This window comes from Heterostelium album (genome assembly GCF_000004825.1).
Source record: "Heterostelium album PN500 unplaced genomic scaffold PPL_scaffold3, whole genome shotgun sequence".
Taxonomy (NCBI): domain Eukaryota; phylum Evosea; class Eumycetozoa; order Acytosteliales; family Acytosteliaceae; genus Heterostelium; species Heterostelium album.
This window is the reverse complement of record NW_008805065.1, coordinates 2,003,451-2,024,585: the sequence shown is the minus strand read 5'-3', so window position 1 is coordinate 2,024,585 and position 21,135 is coordinate 2,003,451. Positions and strand designations below refer to the sequence as shown.

General features: G+C 35.4%; 7 protein-coding genes across 7 annotated transcripts; 4 read left to right on the top strand and 3 right to left on the bottom strand.

The window, feature by feature from the left end:
• Positions 1-157: 157 nt before the first annotated feature.
• PPL_03377 (putative actin binding protein) lies at positions 158-5,735 on the top strand (the record flags this gene model as incomplete). The annotated part of the gene is made up of 3 exons (XM_020574344.1): positions 158-313; positions 437-1,127; positions 1,300-5,735. 3 exons carry the CDS (start codon positions 158-160, stop codon positions 5,733-5,735), a joined length of 5,283 nt encoding a protein of 1,760 aa, XP_020436416.1.
• Positions 5,736-6,972: 1,237 nt separating this feature from the next.
• Positions 6,973-10,151, top strand: PPL_03376 (ankyrin repeat-containing protein; the record flags this gene model as incomplete). Its single annotated transcript, XM_020574343.1, has 5 exons — positions 6,973-7,221; positions 7,291-8,548; positions 8,631-8,708; positions 8,774-8,952; positions 9,024-10,151. The coding sequence occupies 5 exons, from the start codon at positions 6,973-6,975 to the stop codon at positions 10,149-10,151; spliced, it is 2,892 nt and encodes a 963-aa protein (XP_020436415.1).
• Positions 10,152-10,251: 100 nt separating this feature from the next.
• PPL_03375 (uncharacterized protein) lies at positions 10,252-11,364 on the bottom strand (the record flags this gene model as incomplete). Its single annotated transcript, XM_020574342.1, has 2 exons — positions 10,252-10,747; positions 11,129-11,364. 2 exons carry the CDS (start codon positions 11,362-11,364, stop codon positions 10,252-10,254), a joined length of 732 nt encoding a protein of 243 aa, XP_020436414.1.
• A 695-nt stretch (positions 11,365-12,059) lies between these two features.
• Positions 12,060-16,225, bottom strand: PPL_03374 (RmlC-like cupin family protein; the record flags this gene model as incomplete). Its single annotated transcript, XM_020574341.1, has 4 exons — positions 12,060-12,628; positions 12,844-13,668; positions 13,747-15,105; positions 15,175-16,225. The coding sequence occupies 4 exons, from the start codon at positions 16,223-16,225 to the stop codon at positions 12,060-12,062; spliced, it is 3,804 nt and encodes a 1,267-aa protein (XP_020436413.1).
• A 512-nt stretch (positions 16,226-16,737) lies between these two features.
• On the top strand, positions 16,738-18,067 carry PPL_03373 (UBX domain-containing protein; the record flags this gene model as incomplete). The annotated part of the gene is made up of 2 exons (XM_020574340.1): positions 16,738-16,839; positions 16,919-18,067. 2 exons carry the CDS (start codon positions 16,738-16,740, stop codon positions 18,065-18,067), a joined length of 1,251 nt encoding a protein of 416 aa, XP_020436412.1.
• Positions 18,068-18,252: 185 nt separating this feature from the next.
• PPL_03372 (uncharacterized protein) lies at positions 18,253-19,645 on the bottom strand (the record flags this gene model as incomplete). The annotated part of the gene is made up of 3 exons (XM_020574339.1): positions 18,253-19,275; positions 19,330-19,463; positions 19,633-19,645. 3 exons carry the CDS (start codon positions 19,643-19,645, stop codon positions 18,253-18,255), a joined length of 1,170 nt encoding a protein of 389 aa, XP_020436411.1.
• Positions 19,646-19,813: 168 nt separating this feature from the next.
• On the top strand, positions 19,814-20,574 carry rpl23a (S60 ribosomal protein L23a; the record flags this gene model as incomplete). Its single annotated transcript, XM_020574338.1, has 3 exons — positions 19,814-19,826; positions 19,975-20,149; positions 20,244-20,574. 3 exons carry the CDS (start codon positions 19,814-19,816, stop codon positions 20,572-20,574), a joined length of 519 nt encoding a protein of 172 aa, XP_020436410.1.
• Positions 20,575-21,135: the final 561 nt, after the last annotated feature.

Genomic DNA, 21,135 nt, shown 5'->3' with positions numbered 1-21,135 from the left:
ATATAATATACATTTATTATTTATTTATTTTTCATATATATTTTGTATATATTTATTTATATATTTATTTTTATTTTATTTTTTTAATACTTTGTTATATATATAAAGTAGTTGTAGTAGATTGTAATATATTTGACCAGACACAAAAAGAAAAAGTATGGAACAACTATTAGAAGCAGTAAGTGATGCCGTGTCATCGATGGTTCTTTACTCTGTGGAAGCAGATGAATCCAACGCTGCCATTCCAAACATCTTACCAGGTGCTCACACTGTAAAGACAACCGTTGACTATTTAGTTGATTTGGCTGCAAAAGTAAGTAAATATATAATATATATATATATATATAGCTACTTTACCAAAATAAAAGAAATAAGAAATATTCACTTTACTTTTTCATTTTTTTTTTTTATTATGTGTGTTGTGTTGTCTATTTAGTCTGCTGTTTTATGGAATAATTTCAATCAACCAGAGATGGTAACAAAGATGTTGGAATCATGCGAGAATATTAGACAGGCATGCAACGATTTGTTGGAATCTGCAACGATTCTCTCGAATATGCCATTCAATAAGCCAGCAAAGAAGATTCTCTTGAAGGGTGCCAAGGGCATCATGGAACACATGGTTATTCTTCTGCAGCAAGCCGATCTCTACGAAGTGACACGTCTCATCAAGAAAGCACGTCTCGTCGAATCAAAGTTGAAGGTTTTCATCGGTTTGGAACCGGGAGAATCGTATTTCGCCACCGCAGCACAGGAGTTTGTTACATCGACAATCGATCTCGGAAAGATCGTCAATAAGAGAACCAATGAAATCGACGACTTTGGTTTCAAACGTCGTTTCGAGGAGGCCAACACTCAGCTGAAAGTAGAGGTCCCAGTGGTACTGCAATACTACGCACTGTACCAACGTGATCCCAACGATAGCAGCTCATACAAACAGGGATCGGACGTCGCCCGTAAAATCAATGATATTCTCGAGGAGATCATCACAGTTGCCAGACTGTCTGCCAAGTCACCATTCGATCTCTCAATGATCTCCGGTTTAGATTTACGTGATGAAGATGATTTGCGTGACGCTGCCATCTTTATTGCTCATGAAAAAGAAAAGTTATTATCTGCCATCGAATGTATGTTATTGTTGTTTTGTTTTAAAATCAATCAATTTTCCATATTGTTTTTATTTTTTATTTTTCCAAATGTGCATGTGTGGAAATTTATTTGGTTTTCCTTGGAAAAAAAACAAAAACAAAAACAAAAGATATTAATTTCCAACAACACTTTTTACTTATTTATTTATAGCTGGAGATGGTAAAGAAGCATCTAGAGCTTTGAAAGCAATAAAGAAAGGATTGAATGATCAGATTGTTATTTCAAAGGCGTTGGCTAAATCAGCGGATAATCCAGTGCACAAGAAACGTTTGGAGCATGCCGCTCAGAATGCACAGATGCTGTTGGATTCTATTATTGCAGAGTTTGGACACCAAGTCGAGGAGTTGTTGAGTAAGCCAGACAATGCTTTGTTGTTGCGTGAACTTCAAGCCAATTTGGACACTATCAAGACTGCCTCTGACTTGATGGTCACCAGCTCGGCAAAGTTGACATCGAACGACGTCGCCGACTCTCAAAACGATTTGGAATCGGCGATCGAGCGAATGAAAGTAGATATCTCAAAGAGCGACTATCAAGCGGCACGAAAAGATCTCAACGATATCACCAATCAGTTCAACAATATGATAACGATTCTTGATGGAATTGCCAAGTCCACTGAGGATCCAGCACTGAAAGCACACATCGAATCGATTATGACACAGACGAGAGCGAGAGGATCCACGCTGTTGGGACACATCGAGCGACTGTTGGATCAAGCAGCAAAGAATCCAAACGATCCACATATCGTTGCAGAGTTGAATGCCAAGCTCGACGAGTTGGAGGAGATGGGAAGAGACGTCGTCAAGGCAACTTCCATTGGAACTTCGACCGACCTCTACAACAAGTCGTCGTCGATCGAAGAACAACTAGCCAAGTTGCGTCAAGCCGCACACGAGGGAGATAAAAAGGAGGTTCAAAACGGATTGCGTACTATTCGTAAGGCGTTGTACGACGAGTTGAACATTGCAAAGTCGATCGCGCGTTCCACCGACGACGAGCAGTTGCGCGAGGCACTGGAAGCGGCCATCCTCAAAGCAGAGGAGAATCTACAATCGATGATTGAGGATCTCTACAAGTTTGCCAATGAGACTGTCGACGATCCAACCAATAGCCGTGCAGTGCAATCGCTCGATAACATCATTGCGATGATTGACGGACTCAATTCCAACTTGGTTGGCGCCGTTAGTCGCGACCTCGTGGAAACCAACACTCGCGAGCTCGAAGCCAAGATCTCAGAGTTGGCCAGCGCAATTAGAAACTCACAACACGAAACTGCTGTCGCTACTCTCAAGGAGATCATCACCGACATCAAGAAACAGGCTGCCATCTCCGAGCCTGCCGCCAACTATATCGCCACCACCGACGAGGCGCGTGCTAACCGTGTCAAAGACCGCGCTGCCGACCTTGTCGCCGTCGGTCCAAACCTTGTGAAAGCAGTCAAGGCAGTCATTACCGACCACAGCCAAGAGAACCAACTCGCTGTTGCCCAGCAGATTACAGCACTGGTCGACACCAATCGTGAGTTGACCAACGCCGTCCTGATGACCACCGAGCAAGAGATCCTTGAGAATGCCGCCAAGATCGATGCCGACATGCGTCGTATCAAAAAGAATTTGGAATCTGGACAGCCTATCAACATGGCCGAAGTCAAATCACTCGTTCGTAAGATGAACAACCAGATCCGTTTGGCTCACCAACACGCCAACACCCTGAAAGATCCAAATGCCAAACGTCACCTGCTGGAATCAACCGACAATCTCAATAAACTCGTCAATCTCCTCGTTGAGGCATGTAAGAATTCGTTGACCGATCCAGAAACCAAGCGACAAATCTCAGAGTTGTTGGCAGACATTGCACGCGCCAACATCGGTTTGTTCAATGACGGCACCATGTTGTCGGCAGCCGATGAACTGGTCCTGGGAACACCAAACCTGCTGAAACTCATCAGCAAGCTCGAAGAAGCAATTGCCTCTGGTGATCCAGACGCCATTCGTTTGGCACTCAAAGAACTACAAGCGGAGATCCAGAAGCAGTTGTTCTTGGCGCGTATCGCTGAGAGCTCCATCGACGATCCAGAGCGTCGTAAGCAACTACAAGATGCAATCCTACATCTTGAGACTCTAAACAACTCTCTCTACCCACAGGTAATGGATTTCCTCAACGATCCAAACAATCCCGCCATTCGTGACGGTCTCAACAACTTGTTGCGTCGTCTCCGTGACGGTGTGGAGAATGTCTCTGCCATTGCAGCCACCTCTGCAACTGAACATCTCGAAAACAAATCGATTGCCGTTGCCAACGAGTTGGTCAAGCTTGAGGAAGCTGTCCAATCAAACAATACCGCCGACGCCAACGACCACCATCAAAAAGCAATCCAAGGAATCAAACAACAGATCCAACTGTCGAAACACATCGCCGAGCAAACCTCTAATATTCCACAGCGTCGTGCTATCATCGACTTGACTGAAAAGCTTGAGAAGCAAGCGTTGGTCTTGTCGGCCGCCGTAAAGGAGTCGCTCGCCAATCCAAATAGCGCCGCTGCCAAAGCCAAGCTTAGTGAAGCTGCCGCCGCCACTCGTGTCCTCATGGCACAGCTCATTGCCGCCTCGTCAAACAAGGTTCCAGAGGAACAAGTAGCCGCCACTGCAGCTGCAATCAAGAAGGATCTCTCCGACCTGTTGGATTCGCTCAACAGTGGAAAACCCGAGCAAATCAAAGCCGGTCTTTCCGAGTTCAAAGAGGGTGAACAACGTCAACGTCTTGAACAACTTAAAGCATATGCCGCTAATGTCCAGGATCCATTCTTGAAACGTGCTATTAACGACGCCGTCTCCGACCTGGAGAAGAAGCTCAACGAGACAATCAAGGCTGCCAGTCAAGCCGGACCGAATCCAACTGCCGACAAGTTGCGTACTCTCAAGAACCTGGTGGAGTCATCGACCCAGGCATCGGATAAGGTCATCAAGGCTGCCACTCCATCTTCCGAAGACCGTATTCTCTCACAGGCCGTAAAGATCTGCGAAACACTGGATCGCGTTCAAACCTCATCAAAGAAAGGATCGAAAGCCGATGTCGAATCGAATCTCAAGGAGTATCGTGATGAACTCAACGACACCATTCATCTTATCAAACAGGTTGCAGACTCCACCCGTGACCAACACAAAAAGGTGGCACTCAACGAACTCGCTGAGAAGCTAAAGAACTCACAACAACCACTTGCCAACCTCGCCAACAATGCCGCTGACAAACCGGCCGACTCCAAGTTGCAATCGGAGCTTGCCGCTGCCATCCAACAGACCAAAGACATCTTGGGTCGTGCCGCCACCACCGCCTCCAACAACCCAACCAACTTGGTCGAAGATTCCATCCTCAAGGCAAACAACGACATCAACCAGTTGCTCGCTGCTTCACAATCCGGTGACCAGAAATCGATTGGCGACGCCGTTACCAACCTCCAAGATTCCGAGAAACGTTTGAAGCTTGTCGCCAACGCCAGCAACGATCCAAACATCAAACAATCGCTACAATCACTCAATACCACCTTGCCAGTAATCATCGGTGCCGGAAACACATTGATCACCGCACCCAAAGATCCACATGCCAAACAACTCATTGAATCACACTCCAAGAAAGCAATTGAAGATCTCACCAATGCTTTGTCACTCGCCAACCAAACACCGGAAGAGAACATTATCATCAACGGTACCGTTGTCAACAATGAATTGGATAACCTTGTCAAACAAGCAAAGAAAGGTGACAAGAATGCCATCGATTCCTTTGCCAAGACCTCACACAAATCGGCATCGGAACAAGCGTTGCTCGCTCGTGCACTTGCCTCGCAGACAAACAACGCTCAACGCAAACAAGAACTCACTGCCAAAGCGAATGCACTCGAACAAGCACTCCCACAAATCGAAATCCTCTCCAAGAATCTCCAGGCCAATCCATCCGATAAGGCATCGGCTGACAAACTCGAGGGACTCGTCCAAACCATGAAAGTCAACAACCAGAAGATCGTCAACGAAGCACTGGCTGAGCGTGCCGACAAGGAAGCAAAAGAACGCGCCATTCGCGCTGAAAAAGAGCGTCAAGAGCGTGAACAACGCGAAAAGGAAGAACGTGAACGTGCCGAGCGTGATGAGGTGATGGCCGCCGCTCAAAAGATCCAAGAGCGTACCAAGGACTTGGTGAAGGACAACTCGTCCGAGGGTAAACTCTACAACACCGCTCAGGGTATCGCCGGTATCATGAAAGATCTCTCAGAGGCTGCACGTTCGAACGACAAGAAGGGTATGTTGACCTGCTCAAAGATGCTCTCGGAACAAGTGAACATCTATCTCCAGCAAGCAAAGGAAACCGCTGCCAAATGTACAGATCCAAAACTCAAAGAACAAATTATCACTGCCGCTCAGGCCGCACGTAACTTTACAGTGCAACTCAAGATTATCGCTGCTGTCAAGGCTGCCAGTGAAGACGACGATGCATCAACCAACAAACAACAATTGATCAAGTGTGCCAAGGGATTGGCTAAAGCTGTTGTACAAACAATCAATGCAGTTGAAGTAGGTCGAATTAGAGCCAAATAAATTGCAATTCATATAATTATAAAGAAAATAAAATAAAATAAAATTGTCATATTACTTTCAAATTATTAATAATTCATTCCAAATATTATTCACTAAAATTGAGTCAGATATTTATTGTTCCCTATTTTGAAAGATACACAAAATGAAAAATATGAAAAGTAGATGATTTCAAAAAAATTTTAGATACATTATATTCCTTTTTTAATTAATTGCTTATAATATTTAGAATAATTTATTTATTATTTTACATCACATATTATTATATAATATCATCATAATTATGAATTTTAAAACAATCGAATCAAAATGATTAATTGAAACTCGATCGAAGATTTAAATTTAAAAAAACTAAAAAGTTTTTTAACTGATCAATTTTTGATTCTACATTTTTTTGTTTATGATCAAAATGATTTTAGTCCAAAATGGTATTCTTTGCAGCAGTAAAAACTAAATGTGTTGATCTTTTTAGAGTTTTTTTTCAGTTGGTCCGTGGAAAAAAAAACAAAAATCTCAAAAAGTTGAAAAACTAAAAAAAAAAAAAAAGGATTTCATTTCGGTTAAGATTTTTTTTAAAATTTATTTTTTTATGATTGTTAGGTTAGGTTGTGTAAACTAACCATCCATCAAACAAACACAATCACAAAACTAAAACCCACATTTAATTATCATAAATACTTCTCAGTCTCAGAGTTGTTTGTTGTTGGATTCTTTCTATTATATATCCATTCCATCATTACTCACACCACTAGTCAACTAGCCACCACCTACTTACTATTACACAACAGTTGTATCATTACTGCCCCTCTAGTTTTTATTTTAATTTTACACAACAACAACCATTTTCATTCTCTTTCAATCACACTTAGAAATAAACACAAACAGCAGAATCAGAAATTAATTTCAATCAACATAGTAGTTTTTTATTTATATTATTTATCTATTTTAAATCATCAATCAATCAGACAAGATAAAGAAAAAATAAAAATAAAAACAACAAGCAAAAATTTAAAAAGTTAAAAGTAGAAGTTGTGTTTATTTTTGTGTGTGATTTGGTGTGTCGTGGTTATCATTCTTTTTTTTTTTTCATCTTATCTGATCGATCAGATATATGATCATTGTGTGTGTGTTCGTTTGTGGGTGTTGTGATTTTTATTTTTAATTAAAATTATATATATATATATTATATTCTTTGAAGATTGCTGTCTAGTTGAGCTATCTTTCTTTTAAAGGAAAAAGGATGGAGTTTTTGGAGTTGAAAATTTTGGAGATGAGAAATCTTCAATTGAAATCAAACGCTCATCAACAACAGGAGAGACATGTCAAGTTAAAGGTTGGATTCGGGAAAATGGGTGGATGGCTCAAACAATATTCCTCAAATTTACCCTCCAGTCATTTCTCACTGAACAGCAACGGGAGAATAGATATATATTGGAATTGGACATTTCCCTTACGTTATAAACAAAGATATCAATATCTATATATAAAAGTAAGGATAAACATGCTTTTTTTTTGCACAGCAGCAAATAAAAATAGTTTTACTAATGTAATTTTATAGTTGGTTGATGATGGATTTCTTGGTAGTGTAATAGGTGAATGTATGATTGATATTGGTCATCTTAAATATCCAAGTACTCATAGTCTTTGTGCACCAATTATTTCGAATGTAACGAGTTCACATCTCGGTAGTCATTTTATGAACATTGGAGAGATTCATCTTTCAATTTCCACTTGTCCAAAGAGTTTACATATATATCCATCTCAGATTTCCAACCTTGAACGTGATGAAAAGAATGATGTTCCAATGACAATATCAACAGATACTCAGAGTAACGATCAAATGGTTCCTGTTTATAACAATAGCAATAGTAATAGTAGTAGTACACATTCATTTAAGGAACAACTTAAAGAATCGATATCATCAGCTTCTCATTTGATTATTGGTACCATTAAGAATGGCATACGTATGGGATCCGACCTACAGTGTCTCAATGGTGAAAGCAGGAGTCAACGACAAGAAATGAAAGAGATGCTGTTGCGTGAGGAAAACAACTCCAAACCATTCGGATCGAACAACGATCACATTCATCTCATCGTAGTCAATTGCACCGGTTTGGAAAAGGAATACTCTCCACCCGTTGGGCTGGGATGTCGCATTCGAGTGGGAAGCACCGAAAAGAAGGAAACCCATCAAAAGCTATCGAACAATTTGGTTTGGAAACAATACTTCGACCTGTCTCTATCAAATCCCATGCATCGATTTTCATTGTCAATGCAAATTTTCACTGTCCAGTTGCTTGATTTCTCAACGACACCAGCCTCTGTAATGGGCGAGTCCAAAGAAATCAATCTATATGCACTGGAGCGAGATAAAGTCTTGGAAATGTCGATTCCAATAAAAATGCAATTGGCCGAACGACCAATCATCAACAACAACCTCAACAATGTCAGCATCAAGATATTCATGAAATTCACTACCGGTAATCTCACAGAAAATGATACCACAGAATTATTATACCAATCTGTCTGTGCCCAAGATACACACCTCACCAACGCACTTTTACGAAAAGGTGCTAAATTCAACCATTACTTCAAAGAGAACCGACATCTTGAACAAGCAACCTACACCACACCACTCATAAAAGCATCGAAACATGGAAATATAGGATTGATCAGAGCACTAATCGAACTTGGTGCCTCTGTAAACTATGCCGATCCCGATGGCTACACTCCTCTAATGAAAACCTTGCAGTTTGAAGGAATTCATCAACCTTCCTCGATTCATGTTCTACGTTTATTATTAGATTCTGGCGCCAGTATGTTAATTATTATTTTATTTCTTTCATTTGAAAATATTTTATTAACTTTATTGTATTTTTTTATTTTTTTTATTTTTAGATCCATCTTTAAGAAATAAATATGGAAATGATATATTCTCATATTGCAATAACAAAGAAACTATTCAATTTTTACAATGTAAGTTTTGTTAATTAATTAATATATAAATTTGTTAATATTAATATTATTTTCTTAAACAATAGCATATATTTATTCAAGCTTTATGGAAGTTACCATTCTAAAGTGTCCACGATGCAACTATATTGAATTTCCATTTTGCAGTGAAACTACCAATCCTATTCTAAGAGATAGAAATTGTAGATGTACTAAATTATCAAATTGTTTATCATGCAATTATCCATTATCAACCAAAGATGAATATGTATGTATAGCTATAATTATATTTATTTGTTAATTTTTAATATTTCATATTCTAACAAATTATTATTATAGATTAAAGTTATTTCAAATACAGAGATAAAATATTTAATGAATTCATTTTCATCGATAGTTAGATTCACTCCTCAATTTATGATACATTGTTCCAGTTGCAATTCATTTGGATTCATAAGTCAACATATGATGGATTGTCAAAACGATGACGATCAATTTGAAAACTATATTTTGAACCACCTTTCACATCTTCCGCCATGTTCCAACTCCACCAGTACGAAAATTCATTATTCCAAAGTCATTTTACTCCAAAAACAACTCGATATCCTACTGCAGCTTTCACCGAAAACAAGAGCATCCCGATCAATCACCATTACCTACCAGCTATACCAAAAACAACAGAAACAACAACACATTACCACTGATTATTCACCGTTCCAAACACTACCACACGAACTCATCCTTGCGATCTTCAGTCAAATCGATTCATGGTCTGATATTTCCAGTCTGATCCAAGTCAATTCATTGTTCCACAACATATTGAACGATAATATGTTCTGGAAGAACAAACTTTGCTCCCTGTTTAGCCTATCACGTCAAACTCCGCTCTTTGGCAACTCATTTAAATCCCTCTATGGCCATTATACAAGCATGGCAGAATGGATTAGAATTCTGCTACTCGAAGAGACTTTTAAGCCGAAATACAAGTTTGAAATAAACGTTGGAAATGGAAGTCTGAATGTCGAGCTGTCACTCACCGCAAAGAAATATCTTTTCAACAAGGACGGCAGTTCTTTCAACTTTGAAAATGAATTCCGATTGGTTCTTGAGTTCTCTGCCATCAAGCAACTGGAAAGCGTTGTAATCAAAGCATTCGACCAACCGATTCAAAAGATTGCAGAGCTGTGTAGTCTCATAGGAATTTCATCGGCCAACGAGGCAACATCACCAAGCCTCGAGCAAATAGGCCAACACAATGGAAATGCCTCGATTCACCTTCGTCTCCAACAAAAAGCAATCACCAGATGGATCAACCAATATTTGAAATATATGTATCCTGGATTTCATAATTTCCTGATGATTCGTGACGATGTTGGTGGCAGTATAATACTTGACTTTTTCTACTATGATATTGAAAGAGTTGAATTGCTATTATCAAACCGACAACCACAACAATTAAATTTGTAATACCAATAAATATATTTATTTATTTATTTATTAATTCTATATATACAATGTTTAAATTTTATTTAAATAATTTAGTTTTTTTTTACATTTTTTTTTCTTTTTAAACCTCTGAATCGGTACTATTACTTTCAGGTTTGGTATCACTACTTATACAACTATTATTACTACTATAATAATTTTCGGAAATACTAATCTCAAGTGAGGAGCTATTGTGTTTCGATTCAGGAGGTTCCAGTTCAAATTCTTTGATTCCATAACCTCCTGGTATCAGTCTTGGTGATTTTGGTGTTTGGTCAGAAGAGGCAGAGGTAGATGATACACTTGGTGAACCAGCGGGCGAGTTCACCATCTTTTGTGTTGATGGAAGCTTAAAGAATAATAAACAATAGATAAAAATTCCAAATGCTGAACGATTTAAGATTAACCAAGCAATACCATTTTGATCGTTGGTTGGTAAGAAAAGAGTACATGCCACCATTATAATAGCCAAATAAGAGGAGGAAGCAACTGCAAATAGTGCTAATTTACCCAGTTTGTCCATTCTTTTATATGCCAACTTTGATAGTCTTATACCATTACTTTCAATAAGTTTTTTTCTTTACCAAAAGATAGTTTAAAACAAAAAATCCAAATGCTAATCCAGTTCCATTGGCAATAATTAGAACATTCGTAACATAATAATCCCACCAAAGTTTAAAACCTTTTTCAAATTATTAGTTAAGGATTTAAAAATAATTATTATACTTGAATAATTTAAATATTTACCAATAATTGATGTTGCCATTAATATAGAAGAAAAAACTACCAAAATATATTGTACAACTTTTATTATTATTTTAACTTTTTTTGATGATACAACGGTGCTTACTAAACTACACCAATAAATAAGAGTGAAAATATATCCAGAAAATGTAAGGTTTAGTCCTACTAAAAGTAGGGCTCCTAGTGAAAGAAAGTCTGGATGTCTGAAAACTAACAACAATTGCCTTATTCCTAATAGGAGACTTCCAATAAATAACAGGATATAGGAAATGAATGCTGGTCCAAATTTATGTTTTAAGATTTGGAGAAAAGATAGGTATGAAGCTCCTAAATATATACACATAAAAATTGCTGCGATTGCTTGACAGCCTTGGGGTTCACATTTTGTACTATCGGAAGGTGCAGCATAAGATGATGGATCACAATAACAAAAAGGTTGGTTCGAAGACATATTTACAAGTTTGAAAAAAATTAATATTAAAAACAAAACAAAATATAATTATAGAAAGAAATAAACATACAAACAAACTAAAAGAATATAAAAATAGAAGGTTTGATTGACAATTGTTTTAAATATTTAAAATAAGATGATGAATAACGTAACAACCAAGTTTCATTGTCAATAAATAGAATTTAGTTGAAAATTGATTGTTGATTTCAAACTATATCAAAGAATCAAGAAACCAATAGAATAATGATTTAACCAATAGACGATATCAAAATGCACTCTAAATATAAACAGGATACAAATGTGATCCAACTACATGTCATGACTATGGAGATCGAACTACGCTGATACTGTAGGTACAAACACTATGAACTACCAACACATGAGAACACCCACTATATGGTTGATATAAGAGAAAAGTAAATAGTATCTTCATCTCCACCACTCGAGATAAAATCTCTAACACTTTCACTCCATACAAACAAATAGATATAATCTGTTTTCTCTTTACTTTTACCAAATAAAACAAAGTGTTTTGGGTTGGTCACCCAACATGTGTTTTTTGAATTTTTTTGATGGTTATTTTTAGGTTCTTTGATCCCTCAGCGCTAAACCTTTTTATTTTATTTTGATTGAGTTAATTTTATAGTTTCATGATGTGTTATTGGTTGGTTGATTTTTCTGTATTGATGATGTTGTTACTGACTGGTGGTAAGTGAACCTACTTCTACCCCACCACTAGTACTACCATTGTTGTTTAGATTATTATTGTTATTATCTATGTTTTTGTTATTGTTAACTGTGGAGATGATCATTGAGGTATTATTATTATTATTATTACTATTGTGATTGTTGATGATGATGTTGTTGTTGTTCAATGAAAAGAATCTACCATATTGACTTGCAAGTTCAGATATATGATTGTGGAAAATCGACTTTAATGTTTGAGTGTACACCTCCACGTTGAGAGGTTTCTTGTCATCGGTGAAACACACTCTGGTGGATGCTGATGAGTATTGCGATGGATTTGGCGGATGATACCTGATGAAGTTCCAGATCGTCACCAACACAAATGATATCTCTTCAGGTGTTATCTTGTCGAGTAACTCTGTCACCTGACTGAGTGGCGGTGGAATAAATTTAGAGTTGGCAAGCATTCCCACCAAAGTACAAGTTTGTCGAAAGTGCACTGACTTTGATGGTTTACTCAGGAACTTTTCAGAGTACCAATAGGTCAGCTCATTCACCAACAAACTCTTTACCACCTCTATACATTTAATAAATTCTCTTCCATCTGTGTGTGTTTGTTTTGTTTGAATTGTTTTACAAAAATGAGGAATATAAATGTTGTGTTGTTTTGTGTTGTGTTTGTTTAATATTTTGATTTGTTTAAAAGGATGTTAGTGTTAGTTTAATCTTCTTTTATCTATTTGTTTTAACTTTAAATGGTTATGTTTAATCTTAACACAACACTTTACTTACCGTTTGAAATGATCTCAAAGAGCTCCCATAGTATACTGTCTTGTTGAAACAGTTTTCTAAGGTAGATGTCACGTTCAAATGTTGAGTGTTTTGGCATTATTTCCTGATAGTTCTCGTAAGATGGGTTGATATGGCTTGGCAATACACGTTTAAGTAGATGACAAGTAAAAATTGAAAGCTTCTCTCTATCTAAATTAATATAAACAAGATCATCTTGTTGTTGTTGTTGATCTACATTATTATTATTGTTATTACTCTTTAAAAGTGATTTAATCATTTCAACTATTTGATATTGATTATCACTCTGCGAGTAGTTGGTAGGCAGTGTAGTGGAGCAAGCACCTTGTTGTAGACCATTGGGTAGACTACCGTTTTTGAATGGCAAATGTCGAGGTTGGTTCATATCCAAGAACTTATACTGATAGTATTTCCTCTTGAAGTTACTTTGTAAAAGCGTTTCATTCTCATCCGGCACATTCTCACCATTGACACCGTTCATCACCACACCATTCATACCATTCATACCGTCATATTCATCTCCTTCATGTCGAATGTCTTCTACTTCTTCTTCTGCTTGTTGTTGCTGTTGTTTATGATGTTTAGGTAATGGTTGTGATAAAGGTATGTTTGGATTTAAAATGAGATTGGTCTCTACTGGTTCCTCTGGCTCTAGGATGATCGATTGTGCAGAGTTGGCAGGATGTATAACATAGGTGGTCGGTTGCTTTAACTTTAGATCGGAATGAGTAGGACTCATGATAAAATCCAAGAGTAAAGCTAATCCCCAACTTAGATTAAATAATGATAAATTACATATTGATTTATCTATATATATTATGTTATTAATTAGTTTAGTTGAATAAGATATATAGAGAAAAAGATGCATCTGGATTAACAACTTACATAAAGATTTTAAATTATTTAAAATAATAATTCTTTTAAACTCTTTCTTTTCGTCAGAGGCAGAGTTTACCGAGAGTGGAGTGGCATTGAAATTGATCAGCAATCCAAAGATTAGATTCAAGATACGTTCACCAAAGATACGCATATCCAGCAGATCTTTAAAGTTTGCTGTGAAATCGGCATCGCAGAGTGTTATCTGTAGTGCCTCCAATGACTTTTGTCTTATCGATAGTGATTGATGCTCTATCATTCTTAATAAAATATACCATTTCGATTTTAATGATTTTAATACTTGTTGTTGCTGTTGTTGTTGTTGTTGTTGCTTTTGTTGTTCTTGTTGATTAATGCCACTACTATCTATTAATAATAATGATAATATATTTGATAATAACTGATCTAAATCTCTCTCTGATAATGAATCGACTCTTTCCAATGCTAAATTTACTGAATCGCTTAGAATACCTGGCCAACCAACTTGAAACTGATTTACAAAATATAAAATATATGATTTGGCTGTTATTTTTGTTGTTGATAATCTTGATGATGTTGTTGTTGCTGATTCTTTAGTAAGGAAGAATAACAATACATGTTGACAATATCTAGAGCTTGTCATTGCAATGGCGGTGGTAAGTGAAACTAATGGTTTGAAATCAAATTCATTGGATTTGTTCTCGAGTATACACTGACAGAACAACCATAGTGAATTGGAAAGACCTTGAACTAATGATTCTTGTTGATTATTACTATTAACGTTGTTATTGCTACTATCAAATAAAGACTGTTCTAAATATTCTACTATTGACATAAATAATATAATTTGTTGTTGTTTTTGAGATGATGATGATGATGATGTTGTTGTTGCTAAACTATTATTACTATTATTATTATTATTATTATTTATACAATCTAATAATAATGTTATTATTCTAGTTATGGAAGATGCATCTAAGAATGAATTACGATCTTGTAATATTGTCTTTATCAAATCGATACAAGAGAGATCGAGCGAACTGAATATCGATTGGAAATGATTGATTATCACTGGCAATACAATGGAGAGTAACACCGGACAATGGTAGAGCAACTGTAACAACTGCAGAGGTGTGACACGTTCATCTTCCAACTGACTAAGTACCACCGAACAAACAATCTCCTTAAACTGATCCGATAGATATTCCAATGTTTTCAACTGACCACTACCACTAACATTACCACTACCACTAATATTACCATTGATATCCCTATAACATTGATTCAATATATATTCAATTGATTCCATAGGATACTTTCCACTGATGAATAATACAATCCAACTTTGATTGGGTGTCTCCAATAGCTTTGTTTGTTTAAACAGATGATCTTTGGAGATGTTAATATTCATAATGTAAAAGTGTAGATGATAATCTAGTCAAACAAAACAAAACATACCTATTCCATTCTTTGTCATATGTAATAACAATGATAGTAAATTACGTATAGTTAGATATCTAAGATTATTCTGTAATATAATAGATGGATGTTGTGATTGTTGTTGTTGTTGTTGTTGATTTGATGATGATAATGATGACTGTATTATTGGTGATAATAATGATATTGTATCTATATTGGATGTTGATGATGTTGTTGTTGATTTAGATGATAATAAAACCATTTGATTAAGATGTGTTAATGTTCTTAGGATCCATTGTATGATATCTAGATACCATGCCTGACCATTACGATCCAACAACGATATCATATATTCATGTATACTAAGTATATATTCATCGTAATGTTTATAAAGATGATATCCTTTATAACTATGACCATGTCCATGCCCATGACCATGACTACTTTGTTGTTGTTGTTTCTGATTTAAAATAGATGATCTCAATTCCTTTGTTTGTGGAGATGACATCAATGTCAACATCTTTGATTTATCTTCGATTGTTGTCGATGCAGATGTTATTGCTGATGTTGTTGCATTGTTTGTTGTTGCATTGGTTGTTGTATTATTAATACTTTCAAAGTTACGTTTCTTTGATTGTTGTTGATTTGATTGTTGTTGTTGATATTTAGGTGATGATAATCTTAGTTTAAAACAACCGGATTGCATTGAATCGGTTATTGCAATTTGGAAATGAAGATGATTTGTATAAACCAGTGTTAGTTGATCTAACAACTGTCGTTTGAATGTTGGGATACATTCTATACACATTAACAATACATCTAAATATCTGTGTGGTTGTATATAAACTGAAGATTGTATACAATCATCTAATATTAAGCCATTAACAACTTTATTACTATTACTACTACTATTATTATTATTATTATTATATAAATAATCAATTGATTTCTTTAATTTATTTGAATCAGCTACTATTGATTTATAATTTTGTTTAAAGAATGTTATACATTCATTACTGTTACCAATAATATCGATATCATTATTACTATTATTAATCTGATCAGTATCACTACCAATAAATTTCAACATGATTTATTATTGTTTATCTATTTATAAATAAATATCTATATTATGATCATAACATTTGTTTGACAAGGACAATCAATTTAAAAAAAATGAAATTCATCTAAAAAGTGTTTAAAGTCATTTTTACTTTATTTTTTTTTTTAAAAAGTTAAGCTATCCAAACTTATTCATAAAAGAAACTAGTTAACAATTAAACTATAAAACATAACTATCAAAAAATATAGAAAATAAGTTATTTTTATTTGATTAAGATCATTAATATTTATTTTTTTTTTTTTATTATTTATCTTTGTTTTTTGAAAATTCATTGAAATTTATACCAAGTTTTTTTAATGTTGTGAATCACAAAAAAATTGTTTGTTTTTTAATTTAATTTGATTCTCAAAAAAAAAAATTTGTAAATAATTAAGTTCATCATTTTTAATTTATATTTTTATTAAAATAAACATCTATCTTTTTTTAATTTTATTTGTTTTAATATTATAATATTTTAATACTCATATATTTATAGAAATATGGCAGATAAAGAACAATTAAAAAGTCAATTTAAATCGATTACAAATGCAGATGATCATGTTTGTCAATTCTATCTTGAGAGTCATGATTGGAATTTAGATGTAAATATTAATAATTAAATAATACAAACAACAAATATATATTCTATATTCTAACTATAATTTCATTTTATTTTTAAAGAGTGCAACACTTTCATATTTTGAAGATCAACCAGAAGGTGGAGGAAGTGGTGGAGTGTCACAACCACAACAACAATCAAGACAACCTTATATCGAAGAGGAGGAAGAAGAGGATGATGAACCATTTAGACCAAGAGGTGTAATGGCAAATCAACCACCACCATCATCATCATCTGGATCAACAAAGAAAACATCTGGTGCACCAGCAAGAGGAGGTGTTAGAACTCTCTCGGATTTCAATAGCGATGATCACAGTGACCACGACGATGACGACGAAGACGATAAGACACAGAACTACTTTACCGGTGGTGAAAAGTCGGGTCTGATGGTTCAATCCGGTCCGAAACCAAAGAAGTCCGGTGACAAGGGTGTCGTTGACGATGTATTTGATAGCGCCAAGAAGCAAGGCGCCAAACCGGCAGCCGAACGCAAACCCAACAAGCCAGAGTCATTCGATAGCGTCGGATACATGCTCGGTAACACACAGGCTGGTCAGACCGTCCAGTCGAAGCCGCCCGCCAAGAACCCTGACGACCAAACCGTTGAGGTGAAAATCACATTCTGGCAGCAGGGATTCACCATTGACGATGGTCCACTCCGAGGATTCGACCGACCAGAGAACCGTGAGTTCCTCATGGACATCCAGCGTGGAGTGATCCCACGTGAACTCGAAGCGAATGCGCCACCCGGCGGACTCTCGATCGTCTTGTTGGACAACCGTCAAAAGGATTACGTCGAGCCTGCCAAACCCAGATACGTTGCATTCTCTGGCAGTGGACAAGCATTAGGATCGACACCATCTTCAACATCAACAACAACAACAACTAGCTCGACTTCTTCTTCTTCTTCAAGCAGACCAACAACAACAACTGCCACCACCACTACTACAGCACCAACAGTTGAAATAGATAGATCACAACCAACTACAGTAATACAAATACGTATGGCAGATGGATCGAGACAACAAGCGACTTTCAATGAAACACATACACTTCAACAATTGATCAACTATATCAATGCTATCAATAACAATACAAGACCATTCGATTTACTCTCTGGATTCCCAATGAAACCAATACCAATCAACCCATCACAATCCTTAAAAGATGCAGGTCTATTAGGTGCATTAATTCAACAGAAATTTAAATAAACTATAAGTAATAATTTAATATTAATATTGATAATAATAGCTTGCTCAAAACAGTTACTTTTACAACTTTAATAAATCAAAATCAATCGGTATATTGTATAAAAAAAAAAAAAGGCAACATGTATTTTGGAAATAATTTAAATTTTTTACTTTATTACAATTGATATTATTACTATTATCACTATTTATTTATCTTTCTTTTCCTTCTTTTCCTTCTTCTTTTTCTCTTTCTTTTCTTTCTTTTTTTCTTTTTTTAAACTTTTTTCTGATGATGATGATGAGCTTGTTGATGTGGATGTCTTTGATTTCTTAACAACTTGCTTATCACTATTACCACTACTACTGTCTTGTTGATCTAACTCTCTCTTTTTATTATCTTTATCTTTCTTTTCTTTTTTATCTTTCTTGTCTTTACTGTTCTCTTTTTTCTCATCAACAACAACAGCAATATATGTTGATTTAACTTGTGAACTTGATGATTCTGTAATATTAAGTATTTGTTGTAACTTCTCTGATTTACTTAAAACTATAGTAGTGGTAGTGGTAGTGGTAGTGTTATTATTGGTACTATTGTTGTTGTTACTGTTGTTATTGTTGAAATTCTTCTCTTGTTCTTGAAGTCTAGCCAACTTTCCAAGTGGAACGTACTTTCTTAAAACTCTGCCTTTGCATGCTTCGAATGTCTCGCTTGTCATATCAGATACCTTTCCATTGATATTAACAGATTTCTTCTTATCTTCATCTTTCATTTTCTTCTGTAGATCCGCTTGTTTCTTCAGCTCTTCCTCCTCATCGTCTGCAACATCAAAAGTTTGTACCTTTGATTTCTTAAATTGACCATGATAAACTTTTGACTTGCTACTACTATTACTATTGCTATTTCCACTACCAAGTCCAGCTCTACCACCATTATTATTATTATTATTATTATTATTATTATTATTATTATTATTATTCTTACTACTACTATCATCTTCACTATCATCACTATCATTATCATTATCTTCATCATCTTCTTCACTACTATCATTTTCATAAGCTTTTCTTTCTTTTTCTAGCTCTGCTTTTCTCTCTTTTGATCTATTTGAATAACCGGTCTCAAATAAACTGTTATCGATACTCTCTTCTGTTTCACCTATCTTTTTAGATGTGTTGGTATAGACGTTGTCCCACCAAAGCTCATCCCACTTGAATTTAGTTGCACCAATCTAGATAATAATATTAATATCTATACAAATATTCATATCCAAAACTATACTTACACCAACATTATTATTCTTTTTATTTACTTCAATAAAGTTAGTATCACCATCTTCGTTCTTTCCAAGACCACTGCCTTTCTTCCAACCAGTCTTTGACATCCATTCTTCATATTTCGCTAATGATGTCATCTTTTCTTTTTATAATAAATATGTAATATTACTAAAAAAATAATAATTGATTGATCAAACAAATTAACTATTCGTTCGTTTTTTTTATTTTTATTTTTTTTATTATTAGTGTTGTGTTTGTTAAAAAAAGGCTATGAAAGGAAGTTCGTTTGAAAAACAAAATTTGATTTTTACCGAATTTTTTCATTTTAATTTTTCAATGAGCTTCTGGTTGGGTGACTCTCTCGTGCAATCCCACACACTGCTTCCACTCACTCGACCTTCTGTGACCGACCCACTTACTATATCGTTAGTAACTTCCCAGCGACTTGTTTTTTTCTCTTAGTAATCATCCTTCGCTCCTAGACTCTCCAAAATGACAAAGAAGGGTATATATCTCTTTATTATTATCTTCTATCTATCATCTATCGAGCTACATCCACTCTCTCTACTCTCTTCTAGAATCACAGATATGAATGAAATGAATATACAGGAACTAAAGATTAACCATTCTCTTTCACTATCTACATCATTTAGCCGTCAAATCCAACACTCCAAAGCAGGATCTCACTGTCTCAAAGACTGCTAAGAAGGCTGTTATCAACGCACCAGCCGCAGCTAAGAAGGAAAAGGCTTCCTCTGCTGCCGCCGCTGTCAAGAAGGGTACCTTCAAGAAGACCACCCGTAAGGTCAGAACCAAGGTTATCTTCAGGTATGTAAAATGATGATTAGTAGAGTTTGATGGAAAAAGTGTGTGTGAAAACAGGTTTAGTTAACATTGGTGATATTCATATAATTATACACAGACGTCCACATGTCTTCCAACAAGAGAAGAACCCATCTTACCCAAGATCCTCTGTCAAGAGAGTCTCCAAGATGGATCAATTCAGAGTCTTGAAGGCACCACTCACCACTGAGTCAGCCACCAAGAAGATCGAGTCCAACAACACCATCACTTTCATGGTTGATATGTTCTCAAACAAATACCAAATTGCTCAAGCTGTTAAGAAGATGTACGACGTTGAAGTTGCTCGTGTTAACACTATGATCACCCCATTGGGAGAGAAGAAGGCTTTCGTCAAGTTGGATCCATCTCACGACGCTGCTGACGTTGCCAACAAGATTGGATTGATCTAAACAACTAAAATAATAAATTGTCATATGGAAACAAAAAAAAAAAACAACAATATGTGGCGAACAACACTACACTTATTTGATCAAATAATGATAATCAAAAACATCATAATTACTAACAAAATCTATGATCATTTTTATCATGTTTCACTTTTTTTTTTTTTTTTTCTATTGAGCGAAAAACAAACACTTAGAAATTCACTCTTTTATAGTGCCAAATATTACAGATAGTTTATTTATTATAGCTAATACAATCTACAAACGTATGTTATTAAAAGTTTGGTTCAAATCAACTAAATTTTATTTAGTTAATTTAACCAATTGTATTTATAATTAAAACATATCAAAGAAAATGATAAACTTGATCTAGTTTAATTTATATCGACCAGATTTGGTTTTTGTTTGTGAAAAAATAAAGGATAAAGAAGTTTATCAATCAAATGAACGAAGTATCGAAAAGTAAACAATCAAACAAATATACTTTAAAGTAAGATCAAACAATACAAATTTAAAATATTTATTTATTGTAGAATAATTGTATTTTAAGTCAGTTATCAATCTATC